Source organism: Contarinia nasturtii, unplaced genomic scaffold (assembly GCF_009176525.2).
Source record: "Contarinia nasturtii isolate CC-2019 unplaced genomic scaffold, AAFC_CNas_1.1 Cnas_scaffold_2806, whole genome shotgun sequence".
Lineage (NCBI taxonomy): Eukaryota > Metazoa > Arthropoda > Insecta > Diptera > Cecidomyiidae > Contarinia > Contarinia nasturtii.
This window is the reverse complement of record NW_022200123.1, coordinates 1103043-1125495: the sequence shown is the minus strand read 5'-3', so window position 1 is coordinate 1125495 and position 22453 is coordinate 1103043. Positions and strand designations below refer to the sequence as shown.

Here is a 22453-nt window from a genome sequence, read left to right as displayed (position 1 = left end):
CAATCTCAATTGGAAAAATATCCAATGATCTATCTATGATTTATCGTAAAATGAGAAAATGATCATGCCATATCCTTCAATTTGTGTTTGACGAAAATCAATACAAAACGACCAAAGAAGACATTTTGACTCGCATTTTGAGCAGCTATGTACTTCGAAATGAGCCAAAATAAAGTGAATTTGGTAGATTATGCTTTTGTGACGTTTTACACTCTATTCGCTATTTTGATATGATTCCATTTGTTTGTTTGTTCTTGAATTGGGGAAATTCGCGCAGAATATTGAAGCTTATCCATCACTTCTCCTTTGTAATTGAAAATTGAAAATGATTTATCGATATGTATGTCCTAGTGCGTGTCAATTGTCAATATGGAGGGAAAATACATTCAGCAGCTTTTGCCGGTACTTGCATAATTAAAAAACACATAAATAAGGCGATAAATAAAATACTTCCTGATTTCTTCTTTAGTTTAATACACAAAGTCGAGCTGTTCACACCATTTCTTTGTGATGAACGCTAGTTTGAAGGAGAACCATCTACATAAAAGAATCACTTCTTATTATCAATGAAGGCACCATACCAAATAATTAGTCTAGTATCAGTTTCCTTGGTTTATTTTACGTTTCGTGGACTACTTTTGCTATTGTCTATTCGTATGTCTTTGGAAATAAAAAGTGAGTGTTAAATTGTGAAAGTGTTTTTATAACTATAACAGTCACTTCTGCTGTTTAAAATATGTATGTTTTGTTTTGCGATCAAAATTGTAACGCTGTAGACATCTGCCATTTTCAGGAGATATTTTCAGCATAAAAAGCGTATAAATATCCAGCGTAATCCATTGGTCTACTCTGTTAAGTTTTAAAATGATTTTTGCTTTTTACCTATTTTTTTAGATTCTCGAGCCCAATCCATACATAACATATTTTTCATTTTGGAAAATTATTTTCCCTGAAAATAAGGGTTTTCCTAAGAATTTGGGAATTTGAAGACATTGATTATACGATTGAATAATGTATAATTTGTGCCAGACCGCTCTCTTTAGAGACTAAATGCGTTAATGGTTTTGCTTTTGGTGCATGCTACTCTTGACCGCAAAATTTATCTACTTTAATTCTTTTATCCTCGAAAATTTTAATGAATTACCATTAAATGCATATTTTATAATTGAACCGGCTAGAATATTCGTGACCTCAAGAAATTTGTCGAAATAAAACTGTAAAGTGCCCATACATTTTTTATAAAAACATGTTGCTATTTTATTTCAACAAATTTCCTGAGCTCAAGCATATTCTAACCGATTCAATTGATCTCCTTGGTGGCATTTGTTTCGTGCTTTTAAGAAAATTCACATTAGTGTTTGTTTGATACAAGGGATCAAACCGTTGTTGTGCTTGGATTTTCATAGACGCAATTGTTGCATATAAGCGGCATCATAAACCATTCTAAATGTATTTCATTAATGCATTCTGTTGAAGTCTATTGGTTAAACAGAGCTTTTGTGTGTTCGGAGATGGATGAGTTTCATTTTGCATGAAATACAATTCGAAAATGAAAAACATCCAGTGAAACCGAAAGAGATGATAATATTTCTTTACCGAACAATTTTTGTTTAAGAAAATTCTCTCAATACAATTGCTATATTTTTAACTCGAAAATGTAAGTGATTTTATTTGTTGAGCTTTGAAATTTAGATGTTAAAAATGATTTTATGCTGAACATTTGCACGGGAAAAAATATTATAATATATCTTGTGTTGCCAGTGAAAGACTTACCAAATTTTTATCTATTTCAGATTTCAATTTTCTTCCTGAGCCAGTCAAGCATTTTTCAGCTCTCATATTATTACGATTGAGAAAGCGGATGAAGACGTTGTTTTACAAATACATCACATTTAAACTCAACGAATATTTCAACGAGACAAATGTACGCTTCAATTACACAATAAAAAATTTCGAAAAGTGAAAAAATAAACTTTCGTTCTTTTGACAGATTGGTCAAATGGATGTTGCAAGCCACTTAGAAGACGGCAGCTTACATACAGAGTCGCCTTTGCCAACGAAAAAGTATATAAAACTTTTGAAAGATCTTGATTTTGTTTTGATGCAATTTTTTGAGTTCTCAATACGTTAAAAAATGTAAGATTCTTAGTGATAGCTGTACTTTAACATGTGATAAGTTTTCATTATTTGGCGTCAAATGTAATCAATTATTCGCATTTTTCGGATATAATGGTGAAAAATAAATTACGCCTGAACCTGAAATTATGAATTTGATCGTTGAAACAAACAACCGAAACTTACCGAAAATGTTCAATTATTTATGATTTAAAATATTACAGTCGATGTGTAGTACTACACTTGATATAAAATATACATAATCTTATACAGTGAAATATACTGAACATAATTTATTATTTAACCAAAAAAAAAAACAATGTTTTTCAAAAAAAATGAAATGTATGTGATAATATGTATATTTAGTGATTTTGGTCGCAAATTAATCCCACAGCTGTTGGCTCCATCAAAGTTGGTTCGAAGCATCGATGAACGGCCGAGCCCAGTATTTCGTCTAACAAATAATGCATAATATTTTCATCGGCCACAAATCGCCACAGATTCATTTGCAAATAGTGTGCATCAACTTGAATCTGTTGCAATCCATATTTGCTAAATGTTCGAAGGCGAACGCATTCCAAAAGGGTTTTTAAGCTCAATTTTATGATACCCGTTAAAATTGATATTTTTGTAAACTGTACCGATCCAAAAATGTCGATTTTATCGGAGAAAAGACGATGCATGTTCGTAATGAGCATCGGTTCAGACGTACAATTTGACCAATTCGAACGATGTTGTTTCGAAGCGGAGATGCTGAAATGTGTTTTACGACTTGAATCGCTGCTAGCCGCAGTCTGTGCTCCCAATTCGTATAAATCGCATAAAACGGCATCGATCAATGACAATTCCTCAACGACACGCTTCATAACTGCTCTAACTGATCTTGGCTCCAAGCAATTTAACCAATCACGAGTTTCGACACTCTTTCTCAGCATTTGTGAAATGTTCAATCCCTGTAATCGCACATACGAATCAAGTAGAATTTGTGCCGATTTTCGCATATTCGCATACATGTCATTTTCATGGGTCAACGATGGATTTGCAATTGGATCGATGCCGTACATTTCATCCACAAACATAATAATTTTTTTCACACCAATCTGCTCCATTTCTAGGCACATTTTCGAAAACACCAACAGCAAATTGGGTGGACAAGCCAAACTAGTATCACCATAAGATATCATCGTGGCAGCAATGTGATTCAAAAATCCAATGACCAAATTTTCTCGAAATCCTTCGATGCATTGTACACCTTTCGGATGTGATTTTATCTTGAATTTCCATTCGGGTTTTATGAAAATCAACAAATCATGAATGACTACTTTGATTTTTTCATTCGTTGTCACATACAGCCGGTTAACCAGTTCCATTAAATCAGATGAGACTGTTGCTTGGGTGCTGTCACTTTTATTACCCGTTACCAGTGCCAAACGAATCGAACTCAAGCTATCCGAAAATGCTTCTTTCAGTTTCTTCAAATGAAAATTGCACAATTGATTTGCCGCATTCACAATTATTTCAACAATCATTGTGGACATATCGATGTCACATGTCAAATGCTTCATTCCATGTAATTTCTCATGCAAACGATCGAGTGCGCTCAATAAAACATTGTAATCACCATGACCGGTCTCGACTTCAACACGAACCTGTACCAATGCCGAAAATTTCTCCAAATTTTTCGCAACAAATGCATTCAGTTCATCATATTGAATGCTGTAATTTGCATTTGACGGTGAGCTTAGAAACATTTCGGTGTATGAGCTTATAATTAAAATTAAATCGTTAATGAATCCTTTGATGCTCAAATCGACAAATTCAATCATATTGCCATCGGTTTGATCTTGCAGAATGACAATTTGCTCGTGAAGTCTTTGGGTGGCAAACTGAAGTATTTCACGCGATAGATCTGATGGTTTTTCACCCAGTTGCAAGAGCAAGTCACCAGTTTCAATCATTGCTTTTGCAGTGAATCCGGACAATTGAATGTTAATTTTCAATTTTGATTTTAAATCGTCCATTATCAATTGACAGTCGTCACGAATGCCCTGAAACGATGGCTGATAACCGTATTGTTCGAGCACAGCAAGCGCTTCGCAATGATTTTTTACAGCTAATCCATAGTTACCGTCATCAATTAACGTTTTCAGTTTCGTTGGTAACGACGACAAAAACTGCAGCTTTTGCAGTAGCAATTGTTTCTCGGATAGTGTACTCAATTGTTGACGACTATCTTGCAATTTTGACGATATCTGATCACTGAATTCAGTTATTGACTTAACATTCGATACTAAGAGATTCATTTCGGTTTCCATCTGCTTAAATTCCGTTTTCATTTTACGCATTGTATCCGTCGCAGAGATGAACTAAAACACCAAATACTTATGATTACATTACGAAAAACAAAATGTACAAAGAACATAAACATACCTTATTGTAATTTTCATAAACCAATGTTTGCATATCACTATGAAGTGATTGGGTGTCCCGGATAATGGCCGTTTCAACATTCATTACATCTTTTAATGAGTACTCTTTCAGAATTTTGTTTACATATGCCTCCGAATCAAAAGTCGATCCATCCATATCGTACACATTTTTTGTGCTTTCTTCACTCATTTTTTTTGTGATTGCCTAAAGCAATTGAATTTCGTTTTATTATGGTAAAAACCACTCAGATAATTTTTTTAATATAACAAAATGTACAAATATACTTACCAATTTTTACTACACAAACATCACAATTTTCAGGAATTTATTTTGTTTTGATGACATATATTTCGAAATGTCAAATGTCAGTGCCAAGTCATTTTCGCGAGTGCCATCTATTTGTCAGTTGTTAAAACAGAATCTAGTACAATATCCGCGCGGATAATTTGAAACAATAAACGAAACTTGCGTTTTTATAGAAACGTAATTTTAACAAATCTTATGGCCTCTCATGTCATGCAAAATTAAGAAATTCTCAATTTATTAAAGAAAAAAAATGAAATAAAAAAACTAACATCGAGAATTTTGATAAGTAATAACGTTTATTGCAATCAATAATATCATAATGCGAATTTTAAATGTAATTAAGATTATTTCATTTATTTTGCCAAAAATTGCAGAATGAATTTCCCGTCTCTGTTTCGATTCGATTACATAAATCTGTATTTGACTTGTACGCGTAACATTCTGGAATTATTCCTCATCGTTCGAGAGTGTGTGTGTGTGTGTTTGTTGTATGAGTTGACCGCGGTGCAATTTTAACCATTTATTTCTAACGGTGTGATGCTATGACATGCTATTTGATGTGTTTCTATGTGTCTGTGTGTCGGTTTTTGTCTGGTTTAAACACTCTAATTCTTAAATTCTGTTTTCTTTATGATTAAACATAACATTTTGCTAAGCTCTCTCGGTTTCCTTATATATTTTTTTGTATATCAGCTACCATATATTCATAAATATTCTCTTGTATGTATGTAATATTTTTCGAAATAAATATTTTGGTCGTTTTTTTAATTTTTCTTCTTTTTTTATCATTTCAGTGTGTGTTTCACTACATAAACACATGAACTGGATATCGATTCATTGATTTTCATTTTATGGTAATATTCATCAATTTTTTTTGCATCAGGTTGCTATTATTTGTGTAGCTAGCGAAAAAAAACACGAAAGGTTCGAAGTCAATCCAAGCAAGCTGGCGTAAATCACACCGGGTTTGATATACTTTTTGTTTATATTATGAATTTTTGCAAAAAACATTTAAAAATGGTTAATTTTTCAATCGTCACCGGTTTGGTTCATTCTTATAAAAATGATTGGGAAAAAAGCGATTCGAAATATATATCGCTCGAATTTAATGTTGTCTCAAAATTTTTGATAAAAGCACAAAAGAAGTGTCTAATTAAAATTTAATTGTTATGTTTAAAAAATGTTTTGGATTGTTTTCACACTTATAATATTTTGAAATATAAAATCGTGAATAATAATGTATAAATCTATTCAAAAAAGGTTTAATTTGATTGTTTTATTAATTTCAGTGTATGTTGAAGCCTGATCAAATCACGTGGGTGAGATACATTATTAGTTTTCTATCATTCCATCTTTTATGCATCATTCATCGCAAAAAAGTGCTCTTTTAAATTCTATCACATGAGGGACCAGCCCGAAAAACAATCAATACCATTTAATATATTTATAAGACGCGCGTGTGTGTGTTTGTTGTGGAATTTAACAAGCATGTCAGAAACATCGAGAAGTGAAATGACTACATACTTTATTAGCTGTTGGAAAGAGGGTGAATGTAATATAAAACCTATAGGTAGGTGCATGTGCATTTATTGCATGATGCTTTTCGCAGTTTAATATTACAGATTAGTATTTGCGATGGAAAATTCTTGAAATTCACTTTGGAAAATCTTCGCATCGTTTTGCATTTCTTTTTTGTGTTCATCATCTTTAAGCTGAACTCGATCCAATTATAATATTGAAATAATGATTATCAAGATTTGAAGAGTTCTTCAAGTATTCATTAATTTTCAACGAACTTTAAAATTGTTGTTCGACCTTCAGATGAAAGAATCAGCAGAAAAAAACGGAAGTATTCTTTGATTTGATGTGAAGTTACTTCGCAATAAAATGTATTTGGAATTTTTCAGCTCATGAGAAAAGAATGTTTTCATGCTTGTACTTTTATGTAAAATGCATAAGTGTAACACGAATATTAATTTCACCTGCAAATGTTTTTACGTATTTATTTTTTGAAGCATTTCGCTGTTAGTGTAAGAAGCATTCATTTCGCCAGTATCCTTCATTCAGTGTTAAATGGTGGATGATTGTTTATACAGCTAGCTTTTCAGCGCATTAAATCATTTACTGTGTGTATACGCACTGTAAAAATTTCACACCAAAAACAATTACTCAAACATTCCGTTGGGTTATCGCTCAAGTTCAACAAGCCATATATACTCATTGTACACATTGTGTAACAAAACAACGATTATTTACTATGTTTTCTGTATCAGCATAGCTATTATTTATGGTGGAGTTTTATGTGTTTTTTTCATTTCTTTTTTCCAATTTAAATTTTAGATGCAATTTATATTTTTTTTTTTTTTGCTTAAATGTTTATTCTGTAATCACTTTCATAAGACATAGATAAATATCAAGCATTTTCATTACATTCTCTAGTTAACTAAAACTTATCATCTAAATGATCGCATCATTTACCATCTGTCACCGTATTCGTATTTTGTTATGCTAAATATAGTACTACAATTTTTTTTTCTGGTTCTAAACTCTTAAGTAACAGTGACCAGTTATAATAATAATTAGTAGGATAATTATATTGTTAATGTTGAATTTTAGCATAATAATTTTATATATTCTTAATCAACATCATCAGGATGTTTTCTTCATTTGTGTATGTTTTGTTTTATGTTGGAGATTCTGTTCATGTGTTTATGTGGATTAGTGTATTGAACAAGGATGTGTGGATTTTGTTGTGATGGTATATATGTCCATGTCAATGGGTCAAAATCATTTATCTGGTATCTTCGTCGCCTTCTGAATTACTTCGGATTGTGTTGTACTGTGAATTTCGACTTCGTAGCATTCGCAGAAATGAACCAACAGCAAATATGGTGCGTCGGTGACGATGAAAGATTCCCTGATACAATGCATCCCTATGTTGAATCATGCAATCAAAGTCAGTCGAATAATTGAAAATTGATGTGGATTGAGAAAATAAAACACTTTTGTCAAATATGATAAATTACCTTAGAGCTTTGCGATCTTCAACAACCTCGACCTGTGACACAAAATAATAATGCATTAATCTTCATTTCAATTAATTAAATAATATTATTTACCTGTGATGTAATCGACGACTGATGCGATATTGTTGATCGGGTTCCAATTCCACTTCGGCCGCCTGCAAAAGGTGGAAATGTATAAGATGACATTCAAATGTTACTACGTAATATAATTAAAATCGATATATGTCATTTTAACAGTAATTTTATCCAAAACTCTTGAACATTTCAATGATATGTGGATATGTTCTTCAATTTTCTTCTTTTTTTCTTCTTTTCTTTTACCCAAGGTTGAAAAAGGAAAATACCCATGGAAATGATTCGGTTGCTGTATTTCACCGTGATTATTATTGAAGCCGTATTAAATGCAATGGCATTACAATCGATGCGGTGGACTGTGTAAGTACTAGAGTTATAATTTTACAAATTCGTTCATACACAATTACAGATAAAAACCAATGTTAATTACGTAATATCCATTTTACGGCACGCATATACACATACGGAACAAAAAAAACAAATCGAGTAAACAGACGATTGCTATTTGTTCCGTTGTGAAGTCGATTGTTTCCGTTGGGGATTTGCATTTGATGTCAGTGAGCCATAAACAAATGTCGTAATTTTTGTGTGTACCTATATCGATTTGACGTCATTCTCTCTATCAAACATCAATTGAAATCAGATGATATTTGTTACAGACTTTCTGTCGTAATTCGGTCGATTCAAGTGAATACAAAAACAACAAAAGCAATGAACGATTGCAATATTAGATGATTACGTACTAAAACATCGTTATGTCTGCAAATATTACTGCAGAGACGCTCTCGTTACCGACTATATTATGTGTTTGTTTTCATTCAATTTTCTGACGTAGATTGAACACTGAAATGGATCGATACACATTAATAAAGATCCAATTCAAAGTAAACACAAGAACGAAGGCAAATAAATATCGCTGTGAACACAGAGAGAGAGCAAAAAAAGGCATGGTCGAAACGCATCTGGAACGGAATTGCGACGAAAACCTGAATGAAAGAAACAAAACTGAAACAAGCACCGCACTGATGACGGAAATTCACTTGTTGCCATTTATTTGATATTCGACTGCAATTACTCTTGTTGGCGCTTTGATTGTGATTGGTTTGTGATTGTGTGTTTTCTTGCATTGACTACAAGAAGAAGAGAAAAAACGAGAATGAGTAGCCCTTTCTCATACATCATATATTTGCTACTGCCATCGCTACTGTGTATATGGCTACGTTTGTGGCATGCATTCATAGGGAGCTCGCACGGTTGGCTTTTTATTTAACTTTTACCGTACTGTACAATTTTTTTTAAAACAAAGTCTATTTTTAATCCATACGCAAAATAGTCTTTCGCTTTCTTTGCTGGTCGCCGGTACACACAATACATTCAAATATATTCGTTTGACTAATGACTTTCTATGTGCGAATGCACCAAACCATTGCTGTCGCAAAGTTTTGCATCTGTTTGCCATAATGAATGTTTGTCACACACACAAACGACACATTTGCATTACTTTCTATATTCTTGACAACTGAAGTAATGCGAGTGTCTGTGTGCCCTGTTATAGCCTGTTGTCATGAATACCAAACTATTTAAATTGATTTCAAATGCGGTTTTAGGTCAAACGAGTATTCTTCGACGAGTGGGCACAAGGCAAATTACATCCATAGTGTCATATATTTTTAGAGGCTATTATCATATATACATTTTTTTTATCACACTTAAAATCAAAGTTTCAATGCAATTTACTTTATTTACGATATTCACATTGAAATTATGACAATAAAAAGTGTTAATTAACTGTCAATTGGAGTCTATTAATTAATTGCACGAGATGGTCATTGATTTTAATCAATAAAAATTATTGAAATATTTCGATTTATACTCACTTAAATTGGCGAGCGGTGATTTTGGCGATTTGATGTCATCGATTGTCGCTTTTTCATCTGAATCAAAGCTGCCCTCCTCCGGCTGTGATCGTTTGGTGAGATCCAATTTCAGGACTCGTTTTGTTAGTTCGTCGGCGTCAACCATTCCGTTAGTTTGTTGTTGTTGATTTATCTGACATTCGATGGTATTTTGGCTTACGGCACTATTCGTTAATGCTGGCCGATTGCTATCACAAATTTCAGCTCGAGGCTCAATATTCATATTGGAAACCATGTTTTTTTTTTCCTCTACCTTTTGTGTATTTGTGTATGTGTGTGATTTATATAATTTAATTAAATTTCCTGATTGTTGCTGCCACTTTTTTGTCAGAATACAAGTTGAAAAATCATTCGAATGTAATGCTGGATTTAAACTTGTTTTTTTCTTTTACTTGATCAGCAGGATCCAACTGCAGTTGAAATAATACACTGAGAATCGCCTTTCACTTTGATGTTATTATGAGCAAAATTTTTTTTGCATAAATTATTATTTATTTAATTCGCAAATTGAATTATCGCGATTTATTATTGTTGTTCCGTTGGTTTTTAGAAGGAAGCGATAACTTTATCTCCTAGTTACTTGTGTTTAACTGTGTAATCAAGTGTTTGTTCTTTATTATATTTTGTGATTTTCACTTAAAAGTATTTTGTTCTTGACGATTAACTTTTTTTTTTATTTTTGCTTCTTTTGGTTTTGGTTTGACTCACTTTCTATGCGATAATTCACTGTTGTCCATCACATATTTTAACAAACATCACGAATTTGTTATGATTGAATTGTGAAGAGATTAAAATAAAAACAAAAAATATACGTATTTATGTGATGCAATCGAAATATGGAATAAATAACACGTCATGTAATTTTTTTTTTGTTTTATTCTTGTGTGACACGCTTCTCAATTTCACAAAGATGAAATATAGAGACTAAACACATTTGCAATCGTTCACCGATATTGATAACACGAACTGCTCTGTTATAACAATTCCAGATGCTTCGTTGACGACTATTCTCTCTTCCTCTGTCGTTTGTTCAAATTCTATTTTCAAATAACCAATTTGTGTTTGTTTGTGTATTCTTTTTTGTTCTTGTTTTATTGTGTACAAACAGTTCACCTTTTAAAAGCAGACAAATAATGGGACAAACGATTGAAATTCTTCAACATTCAAACAAAATTTAAAATTCAAATACTAGAAAATCTAGCCGCCACAAACACAATTTCGATGTTGATGTCGTCGTTTTTTTTGCACACTGTCAATCTATAATAATGCGCATATTATTTGAATATAGCTTTTGTAACGTTACTAAATGGGTTTTTTCAGTTCTTTTTTTCTCTCTTCGCTCGTTTTTAAATTTTTCGGAACATGCGACGAAATAATATTATGTCTTTTTAACTGAATTTTAATACACGACACCAAAATGATCGTCCACCTTTTTGTTCGCACGATTCAAACCCCCAAGTCTTTCTTTCTGAACAAATTGATAAGCTATTTGCTTCACATTTCTATGTAATCCAATAAATAGTACTTTAATTAACTTTTTTTCAGTTTCAATGTTGTGTCACATGTAGAATAATTCACTTCGAATTATTATCAAATAAAAGAAAATCCGTCTTTTTCGTTGAACGTGGAAAAGGCGTTTAAAACAACGGCGATTCGCGCGACAAATAAAAAAAACCCGCGTACTCACAGTGATGGCGCTTAAATTTATACTAAATAACAGATTAAAAAGCACAACAACAAAATATTACACAGCGTCGCGTTAGCGTCCGCATGCGACAACAACCGAAATCAGACGAAAAAAAAAGAAACAAATGAAGAGAAACAACGACGTTGACACACAAACAAAAAAAAGAGTATAAAATAAATAACAACAACGAACTGCACAGAATACTAGATCCGAAGTTTTATTGAGATACGCAGAAACATATATAGCAGAAATGGGTTTGGTTCTTTTTTTTTATTTTATTAAAATGTGAAACCCCAATCGAATTTCGGTTCACCAATTGTGGGGCATTTAATTTCTTAAAATTGTTTGTTTTCGATTACATACGAAATTGAAAAACAAATGAGCCTTTCTGATGCAACTTTCAATTGGAGCATACGTAAACATCCACGAATATATTGTTTTTTTTTTCTTCAGTAATCGACACCAATTGATTTAATGGTGGCAATGGCCTTGATCAAGTTCATCTGGTTTTTGGCTGTGAACTTGGTGATTTTTTACACACAAAACAATTTGTGGACTGACGATAAAATTCGAACACGATTCACTTTTAATTACTTCATTTAAAAATGTGTCTGTAAAATTTATTCAATTTATGTTCGTACTGACACGATCAACGAACTGGCTGAGAATTTAACGAACAATAAGTAGAACATGTATCAAATTATATTGGGTGTGTAATGATGAGATTGTTGTCATTGAATTGAAATTCCTGTAGTTGTGTAGGATGTTGTGATGTGGTTGGATGTTCGGATTGTTTTCGAATGCACGAATGTGGTACAGTAAAAAGAATTGGTGTTGTTGGCGGTATTAGTTGTTCGCTGGAGAAATCGCTTAAAATAATTTGCGGAAGTGATTGTTGCTGCTGATTTACATCTGATACGTCAAACGAACAGTTAAATGCTTCAATTAAATCATTCACTATATCCCCGTTTGATGTTGCAATTGTTGATTGTACTGCGCCAGCAATGCTTTGTCGGTTACTCAATGGTATTGGATGGCGTGTGTTGTTTTCGTCAAACCAATGCTGATGGTGATAGTTATTATTTTCGGTGATTATTTGCGGTGACGGTGGTGGCACTTGTTGACCGCCCAAACTTTGAAGTTCTCGATGAAATGTTAAATTATTGTTCGGATAATTGTACTGAATTGTCTGACTCGATAATTGAAGGTTTTGTTGAAAATGATCTGCGTCGATCGCAGCTGAGTTCATATTATTTTTAGCATTCGATGCGATAAATTGTTTTGTTTCAATTGGTTGACGGTCAATTGGCAATGTAGTAAAGTTATCCTCAATTGGCCAATGATGATTGTAATGGTGTGGTGATGGTTCGCCGTATGTGTGAAATGATAAACGTTTTTTGCAATAAATTCGATTTTTGTCGCCGTTATTTAATTGAGATAGGCAACATTCATTCGGACTTTTATCACTAAATGAATAATTCGGATGGTTTGCCGCCAATTTAATTGATTTTGACAATAAAGACGACGATGAGCACCGATGAAGTGCTGGTAACAAACTAACCGGACGGCCAATTTGTGTTGGTGTCGACGGTAGCACACGAGACGATATCAAAGCCGATGTTGGTAGTCGTAAAATTGACGGTTGCACTACTTGTGCGGGTTTCTTTTGAAGTACACTCGGATGTTTTGAACACTCGTCAAGGTGATTTACATGCGACTGGAACCCATTTCGATAACAATTTGAAGCCAATTCAATGTACCATTCAGTTTTGAAATTGGTGTCGATATGTTTGTAGTTGCTGTTTATGCAATTGCGATTATCGTCATTTAGTGAGCTGCTATAGGTTTTCTTTGGCTGACTATAATTACAATTTGGTGGTGCTGGTGGTGTTTTCGAGTCGATTCTACGAATTTCAACGTGTGACTGATTCGTTGTTGTACACGTTTGCTTTTCACTCCTTCGATTTATTCGTCGACACGTTTGCGCCTTGTGCCGTCGTTGTAGCAATGATTGTTCCAATGGCCGACACCCCACCGATTCCACTGACTTGAAATTTTCTTTTGCTTGATTTTTGCGATTTATCGTTGTTTGTTCAACTGCAAACGAATTTTTGCAGACCTTTTCAAACAAACAATTTATCAATGTGGTTATCGATTCAGCGGTCTTTGGATTCGGTTCAACTATTTGAGCGGCTGTAATATCATTTGGTCGATTTATATTACACAACGTTTGACGTCCTTTTCGCACATTAAGTGTTGTCGGCTGTTGCGTAATTGCTCTGCAATGAAATTGGAAAATAGAGTAGACAATTAAAATGAGCGTTTTGACAATGAACAACATCAACGACGATGACGACGACGATGTTGTTTTTTTTTTGGCGATAACAACAAAACATTAAATACACATGCATTGTGTAGCATAACAGGGACATAAAATACCGAAACGAATTCCCCACACACACATTTTCCATTCTTCAAATGTGTACCATTAAGTCAAAGCACCCATTTATATATCTTAGAAAGATAAATCCAAGCATTCAATTACATGCCGCATTGTTTTTGTTGCTTTTATTGCACTATCTCTAACTTTTTTAATAGAATCATGAAATCCCACGCAAAACCATATTGAAGCACATGAATGCGAATCGAGTTGATTCGATTCGAATACACATACATACACACACGTACATAGTGTCAGCCAAGGCATTTGAACAATTTTAAGAATTTGCAGTCAACGACACTATAGTCTAACGATTACAACTGCCAGCCTGGCCCAAATCAATATCTATGTGGGAAAAAAAACAACACTTTCTCTGTGTCCCGTTCAGTTCAAGCCATTCTTCAGGTCGATTTTCCACCGATGTCGCATGTGTCGTTCAGTGAAAGTGACACTGTTTTTGATTGTGTATTATATTCATAAAGGCGTGAGCCGAAAAACCCCATATGATTCATGATAATTGCCTTGGCCATTTAAATGCAATGAAAATGTAACGGATTTGCCTGTCGCTCATAAAATTAAATGATGTGATCTCCAGTGTTCGTAGCGCATCTCGGTCGGCATATAAAAATAAAAATGATGGGAAAATTAATTTGGCGCCGAGCGTGTGAGACACCACAAAATATCATTAAAAATTGGGCTGACCGAATAAAAGTGGCTACGGATGCGATGCACATTTATTCCATTAATATTCCGTATGTTTGGTGGAAAAGGCGTCGAAAATTCGATTTGAAATTCATACCTTGGAAATGTAAATGAGGGAATTTGTAAAACTTCACGCGAATTCAACAAGAATGGACGTCGATGTGTCGTTCTTCGTCGATTGACGATTGCTCTTGCTGTCGCAGCAAGTCTTGAGTTTGGATTTCTTTTTCGTAAGCGATGCAGTGCAGTAGCCAGTGAACGTCTGGCCTTGATACGTTTTTTTCCCGCTTTTCGACGCTTTGCATCTCGATAGTGATTGGCGATTTCGTGTTTCACTTCATGCAAACAAACTGGCCGAAATAGCTGTTTGATTCGTTGACTGTGTCTCATAATGATGTCAGTTTGCATTGTACTGATCGATGTGCTTGTTTTGTCATCGGTTTTAATGGTTCGTTTCTTGTTATGATATGCAATCGATTTTCCGAAGAGAAAAAGTGTGGGCGACGAGGACAATTCGCATGCATTTTTCTTCATATTTTATTCACAAATTTTGCTTTTTTCGCTTCTTTTTCTTTTACGGTTGATCCAATTTCGGTTACATTATACTCATACCAATTTTACTTTCTATTTTTCATTTTCTTCTTTTTTTGTACAGAGAAAACTTCTACACTAGGGCACACTTTTTTGTTAATTTTTAATGGAATCCGTTGTTCTCATTGTTTGATAACTTTGATATATAGTCTCACTGAAACAAGAGACATGCTTCCAATTCACAAACTTACACAACCGCTCAAGCCAACGAAATGAACAGCATTCACAGTAATGTGAATCACAGAAGATATATGCCATGATTAAATGCTTGAGTTTCGAATTTGACAATGTATATTCTGATCGAATTGGGACTTGTTCGATATGGAAAAAATTGCAAACAATTGTAAAGAATACATTCAAGCGTTTTATATCTTATCGGGTTTTTTTGCTGAAAGAATTTCAATCTCAATGTTTTGTTCAACTCTTCATTTGGTGCCATTCCATTTTGACGATCTAAACGACCATATCAAAATTATGATAAAAACCTAGTTTTTGGTCTTTGTCAACGTATTATATCATTTGTTTCGTCGAATTTTTGACTTCATGGATAAAACCAATTTGTATTCGCGATAAGCACGCAAAACCCGCATGATTAATAGTACCATTTCATTTTGCTTTTCAATTTTGGGTTTGGATAGGAATAATCCAGCGAATTTGAAAATGTTCTGCGGATTATTATTAAATTCGACGAACCAACTATTTAATTTGGTGAAAATGTTATGTGAAAAGGATTGATAAAACAAAAACAAAAAAGCAATATATAATCCAAACGACATAAATACCAATGCGAAAGAGAGCGATAAACATTTCGGGTTTTCAAGTAGTTAGTGAAGTGCTGTTTACTGCGCGCATATATAGTTAAAGTTGATTTGCGTGCTTGATGCCCATAGCGGTCGACAGTGCATGTCATGGAATGCTTTTCGATGAAAAAAAAATTCACTCGAAATTATTATTAGCCAACTAAGCAACAATAACCGGTATTCGTTTCCATACAAATCATTCAACTCGCTACAACAAATAAAAACTACCCTACTGCCTGCTTTCCATCATACACCCTCTGTCCAAAAAATAACCGAACTGTTTAAAAATAAATCAATTCATTATGAATAATTCAGAAATTTTTAGAAAATGATTATTGATTAGCAACTAAGTTGTGACGAACATTAAATTGCGGGTCAGGAATTTTTTTTCAAGTTAACAGATACTCAATACAATGTTTTCATCGTTTTAATAGGTTCGTGTTTTTTTTGGTTCAAACAGTATCAAATTATGACAAAAATACACGCCAACCAATCGATACACGCTCGAAACAAATTGATGTACATTCAGGAAATGTCATATTGTATTTGCTCAACGACCAATAAAAATCATTACGTCAGACGAGTTCGTTGCCATTCGCAGCAGGTTTTGTCTATGAACACTCTCGGATATTATTTGTGTGTTACATGCTTGCCGGTCTTTTTTCCCTATATATTATCGTTTATTGTATCCGGATCAATTTCATTTGCTTTTTGTTTATTATCGGTTTAAAATTTTGATTTTACCCTCTTATAGATATTTTCTGATTTTATATTGCTATGCCATCGAGCAGCTATGGAATCGACACACATTCTGGGCAACTCTGATTCTTTGTTCGTATGCTACAAATGGCAAGCTATAAATTGTCATGCGTTGTGCGTTTTTGGTGTTGGAAACGAAATGCGCAACAAGTGAAATAGCACAACGATCGAAATGTTAACGGTGTTCTTCACGACATCGACTCATTCCTATTTTTCACCTTGAGTTCTTGCTCCATGTCGATTTTCCGAAGGCAGAAATATGGAGAATGGAGATGAAGAAAAACTGTCGTAAGAAAAGGTACTGGCGGAAATCGAAAATCGTATTGCAGCATATACATATTGAATCGTGTAAAACGTGACTCGAACAAATACTAATTTCGTGAAGTGAACATTTTTGTAATATATAAATAGAAATGTTAATGATTGTTTAATGTTTGTCGATTCCAATTTTTTTATCGATTTGGAAGAAATAATATGCTAGCACAATTCAAGGTGTTTTATACACCCCACACGATAATGTCTCTATAGTTTTACCGAATGTAAAAAGTTGTTAATTAAATTTGATTTTTTGAAATGGTGCACAATGACAGAACGACCACGATTCGATTCCATGATATAACGTAAATTAATATTGTATTGTGCTGGATGCACATGAAGCGTATATACGACAATATCGCCGTCAGTTATTTGATGGAATATCATCCAACAATGTAAGCGCGCACCACATTTACGACATGCGGTTTTTACTGTGGCAGACAATGCAAATGAGCAACTATCCTAATTAAAACAGCCAAACTAATTAATTTGTGTATATGAGCGGATATCTAATTCCAATAGTAACATTGCTCAAAGGCTAACAAAACACCAGACAATTATGTCGTTTTCCGTGAATTTTGTGGTTGATTAGCGCACACGCATATACACATGCACAGAGAGAGAGAGAAGAGAGAGTAGTTCGGTGTAGTGGTATTTATTGTCAAAATTCTAATTACGGCAAATGGCACAGTATTTCCATCTAATGATATTGATTTCAAGTGTTGTTTTTCTTTAGTTCCATTCAATTTGTTTGGAGAATATAAGCTTTTTTCACTTCTTTTAGTCGCTCGAGTGACACAAACTCCAAAATCAACCGAACTCAATTCTTGTGTTGAAAGATTTAAGCCGTATGTTTCTTTTTCCATTTTAATTCGAAATGTAATTCGAGAACGGTGCTCTTCAGCCAGTCTTCTTCTTGTCAAGACAACAGAATCGGCAGTGACACTTTAGAAGCATGTACCCAGAAAATGTATTGTACAATACATACGAATTCAATATCCTTTTCTTGGACTTATTTGAAAATAAAAAAAATAAAATCCGTCTTTGGCAAAGAGTTATGAAAGCAAAATGTACGTGGGCTACACTAAATCGAGCTTTTTTTGAATATTTAAGTAACCAACAACATTGAGTATCATCAAATTGGATACTTTTTACGAAAAATTACTTCGACAAAACTTTCAATTCTTTTTTAGAAGACTTTTCCTGATCTTTTTTTACATTTAATAAGTGCGTATACGTTTTATTGTAGAGAAGAATGTTAGGCCACAGAGCATCTAGCTCGTGTTTCCCGTAAAATATGTTTAATTCTCATAAATTTCAGGGTGACCAGTGTGGAATATGCGCAACGAAAAACCATTTTCAAAGCCCTGTATTGTAATTTAGAACGCTTGTCATGACAAGAAAAAAAAACTTTGTTCTCAACTACCACGCAACTCAACGCCGTTAAGCCAAATTGATGTTGCTGTTGCCACTTACATTTTGTGCTTTCTGCCAACATTTTATATCCGCCACTTTGTATTCATTTCATCATCATCTTGCCAAATAAGTGGAATGACAAAAGGCAGCACAGCACCAGCAACGTTCACACAAACACCAAATCCGCATGGATTTTTCTCTCTCTCTTCATTTTAATTGAATTGAAATGTATTCCGTTCAAACATAGATTATAATCGCATTGGAATAATATGCGGTCTGCTTTTGAGGTACACGTTTGATGTCGCATTAATCACATTTTTTTTCTCTCGAGACTTATGCATATGTTAATGAGACGAAATGAAAAGTTATATTTAATTGAGCTTAATAACTTATTGGAAATTTTATGAAAGATAATGCGACAACTCTTGGGTTTGGGACGAATTTTTCTGAGCGGTGTGCAATTTGATGAATATGTTCCATTTGTGTGGTGCGGTGCCGTTATTGTGTGCCGTCTGACGGTGCGCTTGTCATACATCACCAACAATAATTTTATACTACTAGAAGTGCGAGCTTTCTCTTTCGTTCTTGCTCTTTATCAAGCATGCTGTTTCGCCATTCATTTCACATAATTTATTTATTTAATTAAATGACAAAACTGGTTTCGTAAGTAAATAGAATCTTGTTCTTTTTTCGGTGGCGATGTTACCTTCCATTAATATTTTCATATTAAAATGGGGGGAAAACACTTCAATTCAGAAAGCTTGTATTCAACCGTCCAAATTCATTAAAAATAAATAATTCATAATAATACGCATGGAAAAATGAACAATATGAACACAGACATCAAATTTACTAACCACTTACCAAGTGATTTAAACGTTGAATGCGATTGTACATTATAATCGTCTTTTTTTTGTGCTCTTCACACAAGAAATATATCGTTTTGATTTAATTGAAAAACGTTCGATAAATTATGTCAATATCAAAACAAGTGACTCGATTGAATTTGCCTTTTAATACCGGTTTGATCAAATTCATACTAGTTCTATCTACAGCCATGGTGTGCGTGCGTATTTATATGTTTACCAGACAATTATAATAATCATATTTGAATTGAAAACAGACAGTGTGACCCAGTGAATCGATGGTAAGAGTTAATCAATCATCGGGCTTTTCATTTTTGCGTTGTTTGTGGCGATTGAATCAATTCTATTCGATGAGGCATTTATCGAAGCGTGTTCGATATATGTGTATGTGCGTTCGAATGGATTCATTTGACTTGCTTAAATGTACTAGAAATCCTGCTCTCTGCCATATTTATCAGCATCTAAAGCAATCGTATGAGTGTGGTGGAATAATTATGTCTCAAATCGGATTTATACCGAAATAAATGTCTGTGTTTCATGTTATCGACCAATCAAATAAAATATTTTATGAATTTATCTTGACTTGTATTGATATCACATCGTCATTGGAAAAGTTTGACCATCTGATTTCCCATAAATATCGAGACATACTAGAATGGGGATATGAATAAAAACATTGAATAAGAAGATGTTGGTTTTTATGGACAATTTACACGCAAAAAGTATTTTATTTTAATTGCGATGAATTCAAATAATTACAGATACTCATTTAAAGAATGCAGACGTGTAAGTTGAATGACGTACTGAAAATTATTTTTTTATTTTTTTTTCGACACGTATTACTTTTTGCCATCTTTGTGTATTATCACAACGATGTCTTGTCTCCAATTAAGAATCGTGCCCATGTGGTGCGTTGTTTGTTGTAATTTACCAATGATTTTTTCATATTTATTGTATTTTCACATACAATTTCGCTTGATTTTCGAATAAATTAGTTATTAAATTTGTGATTTGGTCTGTTAGGGCGTTTTCCTCTGCACGTCCAGTTGGTAGTGTAAGTGTTCCGCACGTCTCATTTGTCAAATCGATTAATTCACCACATTTTTTTAATTAAATCGTTTGCTTAGTGTATTTCACCGTCAAATTTCGTTTTGATTTCCGTAAATTTCGCTTTCATCGAGCCCATGTTATCTTTGACGCGTTGGACAAGTGCATTAATGCTGATAATGGTTTTACCAAGCCACTTGTTAAACAAAGTTTCAAAATTCATTGCGGTTGGCGAATTACAATCGATTTCCGTGTTAATTTTATCAGCCATTTTTTTCACATTGATTTGTCTTTTATTACATAATTCGATTTTGTAGTCTAACCCCTGCGTACATTTGCGGGAAATTTAGACAAAATAAGACCTTTTGTTGTGGTATTTAAAAGTTTTTCTAATGTTGATGCGTATTTTTGTTTAATATCGTTGATGCCATCGGAAATGTTAAGCATAATACTCAAGTTTTCTCTCATCTCGCAACCAGGAACTTTGCCAGCAAAGCTATTTACCACACTTGAGAACGTCACGCATTCGATCAACTTGATATTAACAGAAATAAACATTTTAAATTACGAATCATTTTTGTTCACAATTATTTCTTTATCATTTTTACAATTTTTTTTTCTTCAAAACCTGAATAAATAGCAACGAAAATGCAATAAATAAAATCGGTCTCATTTTTCTTCGCTCGAAAGTGCCACTTTGTATAGAGTTAACGTACTTTTTATATTCAATTTTTGACACGTGGATCGATCAACTAAATAAACACATTCCGTCTGGAAATTTCAGAAAATATTAAAAATTTTGAAAAATGTTCCAAATATATTAAGCTGACTATTCATTTGAAACGTGACGATGTATAATTAAATTTATTGACCACACTATAAAAGATATAATTGAATTTAATATAATTCTTTGGGTAATTAATTCGATTCCAGAAACATTTAATCAACAAAAATTCATCACAAAGTTCTTTGTAATCATTGTGACAATGAAACTCTCTTTTTCAGCTGAAGACCTAATATTTTTCAACGTTTTCTTCTACCTTGATGAAAAAGTCCATAATTATGAATATCACTTTTTGACTTTGACACAGTTCGAGATTGGCGACTTATTTGAATATAAATATGTATGTGACATGAGTGTACCAGCGAATAATCTTTTGTGAGAACATCGTGTACGCTATTTGCATAAAATATTTCAGAAATTGTTCATGCTGTTACAATAAAATTGTGTTATCTCTAATATTTCATCGTTTTTATTTTGTGATGGAGCAACCGGTTTTACACGGTGCAAGCAACAAAATATACTTAAAATATTCGATTTAAATTTTCGTATATGTAATCATACAAAAATAAATGGATATTATTCTCATTCGGAGTGTATTCATTCTGGTGACTGTATTCCATTTTCTTGTATTTTGCTTAAAGCAACATGTGATATGGCCCCTAAACGTGTATGCGCTCTTGTTCGCATAGTATTGAATGTATGCGATCGACTCAAATCAGCAGTATTACAATGCCTTATTTGCTTGGATCGAATCGCAATTGAGCTTGAATCGATACCATTATTTTATGGTATATTTATTACTTCACTTTAATATTTGGCGAAAATGTTTGTACATCTCTGATTTTCTTGAATTCAGTTTATTTGGTATCGTCTGGTGTCGAATACGCATATCCGAACGTGTTTTCGGCTATTTTCATTGGCTTTTCCATATATCGATGCCAACACGATTCAATGTATCAACTCAAAGCAAATTAAATGGTTTTTGTTGTGTTTGCGTGTGTGACACTGCGGGTGCGTGTATTTGTCCGATGTCAACCTCAACATTTTCTGACATTCCGTTCACATTCGACCTTTTCCACGTCACAATTAATTGTGATTGCCTTTATCTGGACTTCCTTCTATCTGTCTATCTCATTTGTCCTTGTTCGCATTGTTTTGACATTAAGTATGCAATCTAA

At 33.4% G+C, this 22453-nt stretch overlaps 2 protein-coding genes across 2 annotated transcripts; both read right to left on the bottom strand.

The window, feature by feature from the left end:
• Window positions 1-2380: 2380 nt before the first annotated feature.
• Window positions 2381-4883, bottom strand: LOC116349114 (vacuolar protein sorting-associated protein 51 homolog). Its single transcript, XM_031780388.1, has 3 exons — window positions 4834-4883; window positions 4546-4749; window positions 2381-4481 (listed from the first exon to the last, which is right to left on the bottom strand). Exons 2-3 carry the CDS (start codon window positions 4732-4734, stop codon window positions 2478-2480), a joined length of 2193 nt encoding a protein of 730 aa, XP_031636248.1. The 5' UTR covers window positions 4735-4749; window positions 4834-4883; the 3' UTR covers window positions 2381-2477.
• Window positions 4884-5123: 240 nt separating this feature from the next.
• LOC116349238 lies at window positions 5124-11016 on the bottom strand. The gene is made up of 4 exons (XM_031780585.1): window positions 9830-11016; window positions 7971-8032; window positions 7878-7909; window positions 5124-7784 (listed from the first exon to the last, which is right to left on the bottom strand). The coding sequence occupies exons 1-4, from the start codon at window positions 10101-10103 to the stop codon at window positions 7643-7645; spliced, it is 510 nt and encodes a 169-aa protein (XP_031636445.1). The 5' UTR covers window positions 10104-11016; the 3' UTR covers window positions 5124-7642.
• Window positions 11017-22453: the final 11437 nt, after the last annotated feature.

What these genes read in the sequence shown, in the direction of transcription:
- LOC116349238 (XM_031780585.1), bottom strand. Translation starts at nt 10,103, where the DNA reads ATGGTTTCCAATATGAATATTGAGCCTCGAGCTGAAATTTGTGATAGC. An exon ending in ATCACCGCTCGCCAATTTAA is followed by an intron (nt 8,033 to 9,829) that starts GTGAGTATAAAT and finishes CACCTTTTGCAG; the next exon opens with GCGGCCGAAGTGGAATTGGA. An exon ending in GAAGATCGCAAAGCTCTAAG is followed by an intron (nt 7,785 to 7,877) that starts GTAATTTATCAT and finishes GATTCAACATAG; the next exon opens with GGATGCATTGTATCAGGGAA.
- LOC116349114 (XM_031780388.1), bottom strand. Translation starts at nt 4,734, where the DNA reads ATGAGTGAAGAAAGCACAAAAAATGTGTACGATATGGATGGATCGACT. An exon ending in TTTATGAAAATTACAATAAG is followed by an intron (nt 4,482 to 4,545) that starts GTATGTTTATGT and finishes TTGGTGTTTTAG; the next exon opens with TTCATCTCTGCGACGGATAC.